Source organism: Paroedura picta, chromosome 14 (assembly GCF_049243985.1).
Source record: "Paroedura picta isolate Pp20150507F chromosome 14, Ppicta_v3.0, whole genome shotgun sequence".
Classification (NCBI taxonomy): Eukaryota; Metazoa; Chordata; class Lepidosauria; order Squamata; family Gekkonidae; genus Paroedura; species Paroedura picta.
In genome coordinates this window covers 17,211,857-17,224,587 of record NC_135382.1, presented here as the reverse complement: position 1 = coordinate 17,224,587, position 12,731 = coordinate 17,211,857, and the positions used below count along the sequence as shown (strand labels likewise).

General features: G+C 40.5%; 1 protein-coding gene across 1 annotated transcript in view; it reads left to right on the top strand.

Annotated features, from left to right (window-relative positions):
- The window catches only part of CCDC91 (coiled-coil domain containing 91), a 118,443-nt gene that overhangs the window by 10,875 nt on the left and 94,837 nt on the right, over positions 1 to 12,731 (top strand). The window contains exon 2 of the mRNA XM_077310086.1: positions 9,754 to 9,797. Coding sequence (XP_077166201.1) covers positions 9,754 to 9,797 — 44 coding nt within the window. The remainder of the gene's footprint in view (positions 1 to 9,753; positions 9,798 to 12,731) is intronic.

Below are 12,731 nucleotides of genomic sequence, written 5' to 3'. Positions count from 1 at the left end.
GTTTTATGGGGATTTTATATTGTAACCCACTACGAGTCTCTTGAGAGTGGTGGACTAAAAATCTAATAAATAAATAAATTAATTAATTAATTGAGTTTTCAGTTTTTTGGACGGCAATAGTGTTGTCATAGGATGCATGCCTCTTCCAGCATCAGTCTCCTAAGTGGTTCATTGTGTCCTACATCTAGTTTAGTTTTGTTTAAACTTTCTTCCCTCTTATTTTCAAGAGAAATCTTAAAGCATATTTGCATCTGAATGTTTGACTATTACATAAACAGATTCTAACAAATGTTAACAAATAACTTGCCATGCATCAGCATTAGATTATACTTCAGAATCTTAAGTTAAACATGCCTATGCATTAGTTATGTAAAAGTCAAAGTTATATGAACATCAGACACTAGGTTTTAAGGGTGTAATTCTCGGAGAAGGTTTTCTTTAGTTAGAAAATTTAAGTCCAGTTAAATCTCAAACTTTTGAAAATCTCCCTTCCCCTTCATCTTATCTTACATACATTTACGATTTTCTTCTGAATTAGTATGGAAAATAGGCTTCCATAATAGGATTTAAAACACATAAACTGATGGAAAATTGAGCATTTCTTGTGCTAGATTGGTGATGATCCTACAAAATGATGGATTGCTTACAAATAGCTGCATTTAAGTGGTAGAATGCTACTATTTAAGACACTTAAAATGTACAGAAGGTGAATTGGGCTAGAAGTAGTGAAGATGTTAAGGTGTGTTGAAAAATTTGTCATAAAGTAATGAATTCATCTAATTTTCCTTGTTGCTTTTTCATGATAAAAAGATCAGGGTACTGAAAGAACAGCACCCAATCTAAGTGTGTGGCAAATTGCCACTATCTCCCCCCCCCCCCAAGAGATTTTAAGCTAAGTGAATGCTTATTGGATGGGAAGAACTTGATGGAGCCATATGGGTTGAGAGACCTCAGCTCTCTCACATGGTCTGAACAGGCCACTCTTGAGGAAAATAACTTATTCTATTGTGGTCATTCAGAATGTAGGTTGTTATTTGGTGATTCCTCCAGTTTCTGAAAACCATAGAGCTATATCCAATTTTATGGGTCCTGTAGACACCAATCTCCCAATGAGTTTATCTGTCCACAAGATGGTGCCCTTGAGCTTGGTAAAGGGGAAAAAATCAAGATTGAGTCTGGGCAACATTGGGAAGGTGGAGTTACCAACTCTATTGTTCTGAAATTTCAAAAGTGAGAGCAATGGCAGCTAGTGGTAGTAATTTCTTTCAAAGATAGAATTGTCTAGAGAATATGAGTCCCGTTGAGCATTTTGTTTGATGGACCTAAAACACTTGAGACTTGATGTAATCAACTGCCACTCTTTAAGTAAGAGTAGCTTGTCGCTCTGTGCAAGCAATGGATAGCAAATTTTAAGGCATGCCCTTTGCATTGGAAGAATCAAAATCAAAGCTCTTTAGGGACCCTGGAATACCAACTTGATTCCTACTGCAAACTTGTCAATCATGGGCCCATCATGCTGATGTCAGTGAGATACAGCAAATCAGATTTGGTTACTTGATGTCATCAGAGTGAGGTCAATCAGTCCAACCAATCAAATCCATCAGATATTTATTGCGTCAAATCCAATATTTATTGGTTAAATCCAATCACAAATACAAAAATAAAAGAAAAGAGAAGAAAAAGAAACCTTGAATATTCAAGGACAATTTCAGTCCAAGTAAATATGTGTCAAAGCATTGATGCATAATCAACTTTTTGAATAATTAAATCAAAATAAATACAAAAATATTGATAAAACATATATATTAATAATAATTTACTTTGAATGGCAAACATTCTCATCTGCCTTTTTAAAGTGATGCTTATTATAAAAAGTAATCCTTGTATTTGCTGAGTGCCATTGATAGAAATCCTGGATTCTGAGGGTTTTTTTGGGCATGGGGGGGGGAACAAATTTCATGGCCTTCTAGATCCAGAGATAAATGGTCCAATGCGAAGACAGCTTGCTTTTGACATAAAAGGCGTTCTTTCATGTGTATCTTTTGTTCTAGTTAATGAAGAAAGTCATGGCTGTGGTTAACAGGTATGGGTAGCCAAAGGGGAAAATTCTTTACTTAATTCTGTTGCAACAGCAATAGGTAACTCTGTATGTTTTGCCTCTTAGCTTTTGAATAACTTTTCCTTCAAATTTGGTGTAGAGGTTAGGAGTATGGACTTCTATTATGGCAAGCCAGATTCAATTTTGTACTCCCCCACATAAAGCCAGCAGGGTGACCTTGGGCTCGCCACGGCACTGATAAAACTGTTCTGACCGAGCAGTGATATCAGGGCTCTCTCAGCCTCACCCACCTCACAGGGTGTCTGTTGTGGGGAGAGGAAAGGGAAGGCGACTGTAAGCCGTTTTGAGCCTCCTTCGGGTAGAGAAAAGCGGCATATAAGAACCAACTCTTCTTCTTCTTCTTCCTCCTTCTCCTCCTCCTCCTCCTCGTGAATTTATAAACTATTCCAAAAAACCAGGAGTAACGTAGTTAAACGGAGCCTCTCTTTAAAAATTTAACAATGGAGGCCTTACAATTCTGTCAGTTTGAAAGCAGTATTGGGTTATTTTCAAGTTAACAATAGTCAAGTTGGAGAGCTTTACCAAGCAGTTGGAGGGTGCCTTTATTTTGGGGAATTGTGCAGATCAGAAAGAATTCGGTTTGTAAAAACGTTAGAAAACTGATTGGCTTGCAGCTCTTCTTTTTATGTAGCCCAGCTTCTAGTAAAAAGATCAGATAACAGGTGATGTGCTAGGTGCTTCATCTCATCTTACCTTTGTAGTCTTTACATTTCTGCTAGGTTAGGCTAAATGCTTCAAGCTAAGAGGGGTGTGTGTATCTGCGTTCCTGTTATCCCGCTGCCAAGGGTTCAAGATGCAGAAGGGAAATGACAGTATTGCTTATATATGTAAGTGCAGATCTATAGATACCGCAGCAATCAATCAGAGACTCCAGGGCAAATCTTTCTGTCTTTCGGAAGATGGTAATATTTGTGTTTAAAGATGGGTATTCAAGCAGGCTTTTAAAAAGTCAATTGGAATCTGCTGCTAACTATATTTTCAAGTTTAATCTGTTGAGTAAATGGCTGTGTGTTTAGTGTTTGGCTACATTCAAACATTTTATAGGTAGCTCATTCAACAGTTCTACTATATCCAAGTTCATTAGAGAAGTGAACTCTAAATTGAGTGCTAGATTTCTTCATAGCAGAATAGTTTGGACCACAGCTCTGAAAAAAAATTGAATTTCCTCCTCTTTCAACACAAGTTATTAATGAAATTTTTGTGTAAATTTGCTTAAATGCGATCTCCAAGAATGTATAGTGTGTTCTCCCTAACTTGAAAACTGAATCCTCATTTGGTTTTGTGATGGTAAGTTGAACCTTCATGCATACCTTTCAAAACATTGCATTCTAGGAATGCCTGTGGGATTTCTTTAACAACTATTCGTTAATATTGCCTGGCTATCAGATAGCTCGATGAATATTGATTCGTTTCTTTTATGTCATTTAAATTAGGCCTTGACAAATCTTCCTTGGATCCATGAGCTGCCTCTTGTAACGGACATTAATGCAGAATTCAAAACACCCAGAGCCTCATGGGAGGGTGGTATAGAAATGTAATACAATAAATAAATAAATAGGCCTTAGATGTAAATGGTTTTCAGTACAATTTTAAGCAGAGACCCTGCTTAAGTACCAGGCTATAAGTGACAATAGCCATGGGTCCTAGTCTGCTGACTTCAAGAAGCATGTACCTCTGCTTAGAATTGCACTATTTATCCACTCAATGCCTAGTAAATGGGTCACAATGAGATTGCAGACTCTGCAGTGTAGAGAGTTCCATTAATTGCTTGTAAATGATCTCTTGATATCCTAAGTACAGTATTTGCTGGCGTATAAGACTACTTTTCCCCCCTGAAAAACATGCCTCCAAGAGGGGGGGTCGTCCTATACGCCGGGTGCACTTCAGTTGGGATAGACATAGCTGCCCATAGTGGCCCATAGTACTGTAATGTAATGTAACGAACTCTATATTTTGAGTGGAAATGTTGGGAGGTCGTCTTATACGCCAGCAAATACGGTAGCATGGTTATGATAGTGGTAGAGAATTTTCTTTATTTTTATTATTCAGTAAAAACTTGGCTTTTCAAAATTTGGCCTAAGTTGTTTTCCTTTGTCGCTCTAATAGTCTTCCCTGATGCCACAAGCACCCTAACTGAACTGTAAGTCAAGGGGATCCCCAAGGGAGATAACACTATGCCAATTACACATTTGGCCCTCAAGATCCCAGAGGTCCACTAGATGTTACATGTGATTATTTTAGTAGGACGATCCCTCCCCTAGCAGACAGGAAATGATTCAACTCCATCCTCCTTGGTCCTCTATGACTGCAGGGGCTTTAACTTGCCTTTAATCATAACTTTAGCATATAATGATCCGTGGAAGTCAATGGAGTAACATTAGACTTTACTCCCAGTTTGCACAGAATACAAATAGGTGTGATTAGCTGAATGAATGGGCCGAATATTTTCTGAGAGATTCAAGGCTGTCATACCCTGAACTGCATCAAAAAACAGTGCCTTGGCATGAATATGGAAGTCTGTCAATCCCGAGAAGACCTCTGCTGGCTCAGACAGGGACTATACTAGGAAACAGTGTGGATAGTACATCAACAGAAAACCAAATCTTTCTTAGGAGCATAGCACCATAGAGCAGGGATTTCCAACCAGGGATCCATGGCCTTTCCCCTCCTGCCATAAAGACCTCAGCCACAAGCTAGGGAACTGACCACTTCCACTGATCCCCCTCCCAAGCGTGAATTCTCTCATGGTTTGTGTGCCTGGGAAATGGGTGAAGCCTGCATGCTTACTCCCAGCTTAAGCCACTTTCTTTCTCTCCTCCCATTGTCCTTGAGCCTGCCAGTTAACAGGGATGGTGGTATCACTTCCCGGTGTGTCATCTGGGGCATGGCCAGCTGCCATAATTTCTGGGGCTCCTTGAAACCTGAATGATTATTTCAGGGGCTTCTTCATAGTTGAAAGATTGAAAAAGACTGCTATAGACCAAGACAACTGTCCTCTCCCTCCTCTGCCCTACTGTTGAACTGAAAATCCTGAAAGTAGGATTCTGGAAGTCCATTGTCCCCTCCTTGTCCAATTGATGATGATGTTAGCCATTCAGCCAAGTCTGACTCTTGACAATCCTATGGCACAACTGCCGCCATGATTTCTGATCTTGCACCACTTCTTTTAGTTGTGTAATGTTTTGACCTGTGTCAATTTTGATCATATCTAACCACTGTGTGTTTTGTCGGCCTGTTTTCCTTTTTTCACTGACCAATCCTAGCATAATCGCTTTCTCCAATGAGTTGGAATACATGATATGGCCAAAGTAAGTGAGCCGGAGTTTCGTGATTTTGCCTACCAGTGATAGATCAGGTTTTATGTGCTGTAGTATTTCCTCGTTTGTAACTTTTGCCATCCATGGAACCCGCAGAAGCCTCCTCCAACACCAGAGTTCAAACAAATCGACCTGGTCCAATTAGGTCTTGATAATTTATGGCAGGTCAACCGTGTTCTTTCCAGTCCCAGTTTTTCCAACAGCAACAGCTCCATACAGCAACAGCAACAGCAACAGCTCCACTGAAACAGGGTCGTAACTCACAACAGTTATGGATCTCAGTCATAGGCAAAGCGGATTTTGGAAAAACATTTCACTTGACTTTTTCAGCAGTAGCACTTGACTAGGGGAACATCCTCCCCCTTGAGGCTCACATGGCACCTACCTTTCTCTTTCATTTGCAAAGCCAAAGGGTTTCCTTTTCACCAAGGTTTTTAATTTTTTACTGTCGTTTTCATAGTCCACTCCTAGTCTGAACTAGGATTTATTCAAGGCGTGAGCTTTCATGTGCATGCACACTTCCTGAATAAATCTTTGTTGTTTTTAAAGGTGTAATTTGGCTCAAATTTTGTTCTGCTACTTCAGACCTACACGGCTACCCACCTGAACCTAGTCTGAACTGTTTGAGACAAGTTGCTTGGTGTTTGTGTTTTACACTCTGACTAGGTTTTCAATGCTGTTTTAAAAAAAGCTAATTGCTAACAATTTTACAGCCTTTTGTTTTATCAGTTATATATTGTAAGGTGAAAAACAAAAGCGTTACACCAGTCACTTGTGAAAGGTTGGGAGAATTCAACAAAGTCGGTGGTGCCGTAGAAAAGAGCAGAAATTTATTGAGTTAATAATACATCTGCATTTTGTGCTAACTCATTAGGAGATTCTGAAATGTCTAAAATTCATTAGGAGATTCTAAAATTTCAGAAGAAGCTGAATGTGCTGTATAAAAACAATAGTTTCCCACTTCTAGTGTATCTCAGTTCCAATGAGATCTTAAAGGATTGGACTCTTATTTACTAATTTGACCTCAGTGTTCTTCAAAAAAGTTGGTACATTCATGCACTTTTATTTATTGTATCTTGAAACAACTTGAAGTTGGATTCAGAGAGCTTTTTCACTCAGTCTCACCCAATTCCCCTTCTGCCTGTTTTTGCCAGTGTTGGTTCTATACCTAAGGATCCCCAGCGTAACCTTTTGAGGAGGTCAGAAGGGACCCCTCTTTTCCTTTTCAGCAGTAGGGGGGAAAAATCTTTTAAAATATAAAATAAAATAGGCCATAAAGACAAAACAAAGATTAAATGACAAGTTGGGGTGTTTCGGCTTGTACTGAAGCTGAGGGGTCCTGAACCCTCCCACGGTGTAGGTCCATGGATTCAGCCCTATCCCTGCTTTTCTTGTTGCCATGGCCATTCCTGGGCTCCAAGCCCCAGCTGAAGGAACAGTGGCCTTGAAAGAATGTGGTATACCAAAGTGGCCAGTCACAGTTCTTTCAGAGCTCTCATGGGGAGTCTGTTGTGGGGAGAGGGAGGTATGTTGCTTTGGGACTCCTTCAGTTAGTTAAAAGCTGGGTATAAACAACTAGCTCTTCTTGAGTGATTGCTCAATCTTACTTTCTCTGCTGTCAATTAGAGAGAGTTCTGACTTGTGTTAAGATTGTTAAACTTGAAGAAAACTTCTTGCATTATCCAAGAGTAGGATAATGACAGTTGGATAAAATGAGTTAATTTGGGGGTTTCAGAATTAATGTGTGGCTTGCTGTGAAACAACAATGGAGGGTTATAAAATAATTTTTGGTGATTTTTTTTTAATTGTGTATTATACAACAGAATATAACATTTAAATCCATACAGAAGAGCCCAACATAGTATAGTTTGTTGTGAGAAACTACCAATTGATCCCATTGTCTAAATAAATGTATCCCTTTGTGATTAATAGGTACTGCATTTACCATGTATCAGTATAGATTTGTCAGTGTAAATTAATGAAGTCAAAATGAGTATGCATTTTTTCTTTTGTAAATACAAAGGGGTTAGCTTTAGAATAATCACCCATCCATCCATCCATCCATCCACCCATCCACCCATCCACCCATCCATCCATCCACCCATCCACCCATCCACCCATCCACCCATCCACCCATCCATCCATCCATCCATCCATCCATCCATCCATCCATCCATTCATTGCTGATACCCTTCATTTTGAACTTAATATACCAAACCTGGCTTTCCTGGGGTTAACTTTCCTGGAATGTTGGCCTGGTCATTATTTATGATGCTAATACTTTTTGGTGCAAAGGTGACTTTAATTTTGAGCCAGTGTAATATAGTGTATTGAATAGGATCTGATTCAGATCCCCATTGTCCTATGAATGCTCACTGAGTGACCTAGGGCCAGCTGTATCCTCTTGGCCTAACATATCTCACAGGGTTGGGGAGGGGGGATAAAATGGAGGAAAGAGAGAACATATAAGATGTCTTGGATCCCCATTAGGTGAAATGAAAGACATGAACTATATCACCATCCTGCCTTTTCTCCAGAGGAATGAGTGGGGAAGAACAACCTATGTCTGTCCCCATCCCATTTCATCCTTTGAGCCACCATCTGAAGTTGGTTAGACTGAGAAGCATTGTGTTGGCCAAGGACTCCTGAGTAGACCTTCTTGGTCCCATGCAGTGAGTTCTATTTGTTTTAACTCTGTCCAGAGAGAACAAGGAAAGAGAGAAACGGTGTGTTTGCGTGTGTGTGTTCTCTCATGTACTTTTCCATGGTCAAAACATAGCTGGATATATCTTCATTAGCCGAGTAGCAAACTTTGAATTTTTCCAAAGAAGCAGAACTATTTTAGCTAAATTATATATATATATTTAAAAAACCCACAGAAGTCATAAACATACCAATTGCCTTTCAAACTGTAAATGAACTCTTTTAAAGAAAGTTAGGGCAGAACTTCTGTGAGGGCAGATACATTTCCAGGTAGTCACCGCAGTCATGTGTAAAGCTGGAGTTTGTGCTGAAGCTACTAGAAAAGCGAGGCGGCAATGCGAAAAGCAGGAAAGCATTATTGAAATAAGCGGCCGTGCCAATTTGGAACGGCAATAGAGAATGTTAAAATCTTTCCATTCATGGCTCTCAAACTTCAGAGCATAAGGTCAATAGAGATATAAATATGAAAGCACGCCTTGGCCAATGTTTTTACCCCCCACCCTGAACTAATGTATTGTACGTTGTGAGTTTTAGTTTTTCTTGTGTCGATGGTGGGTTCTTAAAGTTTGAGGAGCCTGTCTTCAATACAGATACACATGGTAGAATATCAGTAGCAAAGCAGTTGGCTTGGCGCAGACGTGGGAAACTTGCTGAAACAAGTTTTTACAAATAAAACTTTCCATACATTCTCAGCTTAGCATTGGTAAATTGGCAAATCTCCAGATGAAGAGATGCAATAAAATCAGAGTCCAGGAGCACCTTTAAGACCAACAAAGGTTTATTCAGGGCGTGAGCTTTCAAGTGCAAGCACAAAGCTCATGCCCTGAATACATTTTTGTTGGTGGTCTTAAAGGCGCTACTGGACTCTGATTTTATTGTGCTACTTCAGACCGACACTGCTACCCATTTGAATCTATCCGGATGAAGAGAGTTCACCTTTGTTGGGGTTTTCCTGCAACACACCAGTCACCCTGAGGGCTGTGAGATTGTACCGTGGGGACATAGCATCCAAACTGAGGGGAGGTGGTAGTAGTTGCATTACAGGGAAAGCTTTTGCTCTTGGGGGTTTACTGGTGGCTGCCATTGTAAAATCTAATGAGATAAGGGTCCCGTATTTTGAAAAGCACAAAAGAGGACATATCCCCTGACCATCTGCTTTAAACAAGGCATCACTATGATGCCTGATTTTAAAATCCCTACGATTTAAGATGTGATAATTGCTACTAATTAGGAATATTCTTCCTAATATATTAGGAATATATTAGGAATATTCAGGGGAAGGCACTGGCAAACCACCCCGTATTGAGTCTGCCATGAAAACGCTAGAGGGCGTCACCCCAAGGGTCAGACATGACTCGGTGCTTGCACAGGGGATACCTTTACCTTGACCTTTAGGAATATTCTTATCCAACTCAAAAAGAAGACATTTTCATCAGGTTTTGTTTTTGTTTTTTTAATAATAAAAGTGCCCAAAAGAGGATGGACACCAAAAGAGTGGGCATGCCCTCTAAAAAGAGGACATCTGATAACCCTACCTTCAGACTATTGTATGTATCCGTCTTGTTAATTTGATTTAGTCTATTTCACTAATAAATATTTTATGTTGTTCTTTAGGTATTTACTGGAAAATGGATGACGATGACTTTGGAGGCTTTGAGGTATGAAGCTGCTAATACCAAGGTGTTTATAGTCAGGGCTGGACTGACTCTTTTTGGTGTTAAAAATAAATTTTGTGCTCTGGAAATCCATGTTCTTTGCCAATAAAAGCTGAATTTAGGAATCAACCCCAAGCAAGTCTACTTGGGATTACAACCCGTTTTATTCAGTAGGTTTTTACTCCCAGGGAAATGCTCATAAGATGGCAGCCTTACAATCCTAAGCATGTATATTCAAAAGAACATCCCGCTGAATTAAGTGGGAACTACTCTCTAGTACAGGGGTAGTCAAACTGTGGCCCTCCAAATGTCCATGGACTACAATTCCCATGAGCCCATGGGAATTGTAGTCCATGGACATCTGGAGGACCGCAGTTTGACTACCCCTGCTATAGTAAGTATGCATAGAACTGTAGCCCTAGTGATATTGTGAGTGAATAAAGTCTTGTTCGATTTATATATTTCTTGTCCTTGTGTTATTTTGTTCTGGTTTTATTGTTCCTGGGGAAGAACAAAAGGGTATGCAAGGCAGTGAAACTCTTCCTCTGACTCATGAGCACATGAAGCTACCGTGCACCAAATCAAACCCATTAAATCAAGGCAGTTAATGTCAGTAAGAGTGAGAGAGGAAGAACCTGGGCAAACCAATTGCCTACAACCTGATCAGTTTAAATTGGAGATGCTCGGGATTGAATCTGGGACCTTAGGAATGCCAGATTTTCTGATCCATTTGGGTCTTTCTAACCTAAAACAAAATTAAATCAGACTTTGTAAGTAAATAATAGGTATCTTACAGAGAACTAAATTTAAATGCTTACAGATTGCCAGAAGGATGGGTTTCTTAATAACACGTGATACGTTTTTTTCTCTACACATTTTTTATTGTATAAAAACAATTTCTTCTAATGCCCTGGACAGCTCACAATGATAAAGCAGCCTCAAATATTATCATCTAAAACAAGATTATCATCTAAAACAGGTCTTAGTCTGACGAAGAGTGCTTGCCCTCGAAAGCTCACACCTTGAATAAATCTTTGTTGGTCTTAAAAGTGCTACTGGACTCTGATTTTATCATCTAAAACAAAACTGTGACCTGCCAAACAATGTTAGCAGATTTTAAACAGCCAGCCACATTTCAAAGCAATAATATTTAACAGAAAAGCAGCCCAGATTTGAATACATGGAGAATGAAAAAGGAGGAAGAAACAAAGCCATCTACTGTTCAGTACAAAACCAGCTGGGGGGAAAAAGTTCTTGGCCTGTGCTAAAAAATAGGCAATAATGCCTGCTTGTGGAAGGAGAGAGGATCAAAAGGCCTATTTCCACTCCTTGCTTATGAAGATGGGATGGGAGGAAGCAAGATCTGAGATGAAGATTACCATGTCTGGCCACAACTGTAGCAGAGCATGGACTTTTTCATATATCCTGTTCTTGGGCCAAGAAGGGGTTTATCAATGGTTTGTTGTTGCATTGCCACAACATGGATCTCCCATCCAAATCATCAGTGCAAGTGTTATGTTATTTGCAATGGCTGAAAAAGTCATTTTGAATTTTAGTGCCCCATTTGGCTGGGATTTGTACTTAATGGTGAAAAATACAGTTGTGACCCTGTGGCATCTGCGGCGTCAAAAATTCTGGTACACTAAAGCAGTTGCAGCTGTTCTCACCGTGCTACCTTTAACAAGCATTTTGCATAAGTATATTCTAGCATGGAAGAGCCTCTTGTGGCGCAGAGTGGTAAGGCAGCCGCCTGAAAGCTTTGCCCATGAGGTTGGGAGTTCGATCCCAGCAGCCGGCTCAAGGTTGACTCAGCCTTCCATCCTTCCGAGGTCGGTAAAATGAGTACCCAGCTTGTGCTGGGGGGTAAACGGTCATGACCGGGGAAGGCACTGGCAAACCACCCTGTATTGAGTCTGCCATGAAAACGCTAGAGGGCGTCACCCCAAGGGTCAGACATGACTCGGTGCTTGCACAGGAGGGGATACCTTTACCTTTACCTTTTATTCTAGCATGGAGGAGATGAGAGAAGGCATGTGATGGGGTATGAGAAGGATTGAGCTTGAGTAGCGGACAAGAGTTTGTAGAGCCTGGGGAAGAGCTACTATCTGAGACTCAGGTTGTTGGGGGAGGAAGCAGTGGAGGAGAGTGCTAATTGATGGAGAAGAGAGAGTTTTTCTCATCGTAACTGGAGCATGCTGGAATATATGAAGGCCTAATTAAGAGAAAGACAGGTGGCAAGAGGCATATGGTAATGTACAAAGAAAAGAGATGAAACGAAGTATTATTATTTATTGAATTTGTTTCCCCGCCATTCCTGGCACACCGACCCATGACGGATTACCCCATAATACAATAAAAGTCCCATTAAAACCCAATTTAAATTAACATTAAAAACAACACACAAGCATGGCGGCAAAAGCTCTCCCCCACTCTGGAACAACTTTCCCTGCCAAGGCGACAGGGCAACATCTGCTGGCCACCACAGACAGCCACACAAATGAGGTGAAGTATCTTCCTTAGGGGGGGGGCATAGATCTTCTCTCAGCACTGGCCTCACCCACAAAACCTGGCAGAAGAGCTCCATCTTGCAGGCCCAATGGAACACCAAACGCTCCTGCAGGGCCCATAGTTGGAAATAAGTGTTTTCTGGTTTAGTAAAACAGTTGTAGAGTTGTTTTTTGAGTGACCAAGAGGAAGCCTGCAGTCCATGAGAATTTATAGCTTTAGAGATCTCAGGAGGGTTGGTCATAGAAGTTGGCAGAAGGGCTGCTGAAATGGGGAGATGTGGGGGAAAAGGGCAGGTCAGTTGTATGGATGCTGCAGCACAGACATAGGAAGTAAACTCCCGTTTGAAATGTGCCCCACGCTCCAGGATTAAAGATGCGGAATAAGTATGGAATCATTCCCTTTTTGTAATTCATTGTGAATTCCCTTTAC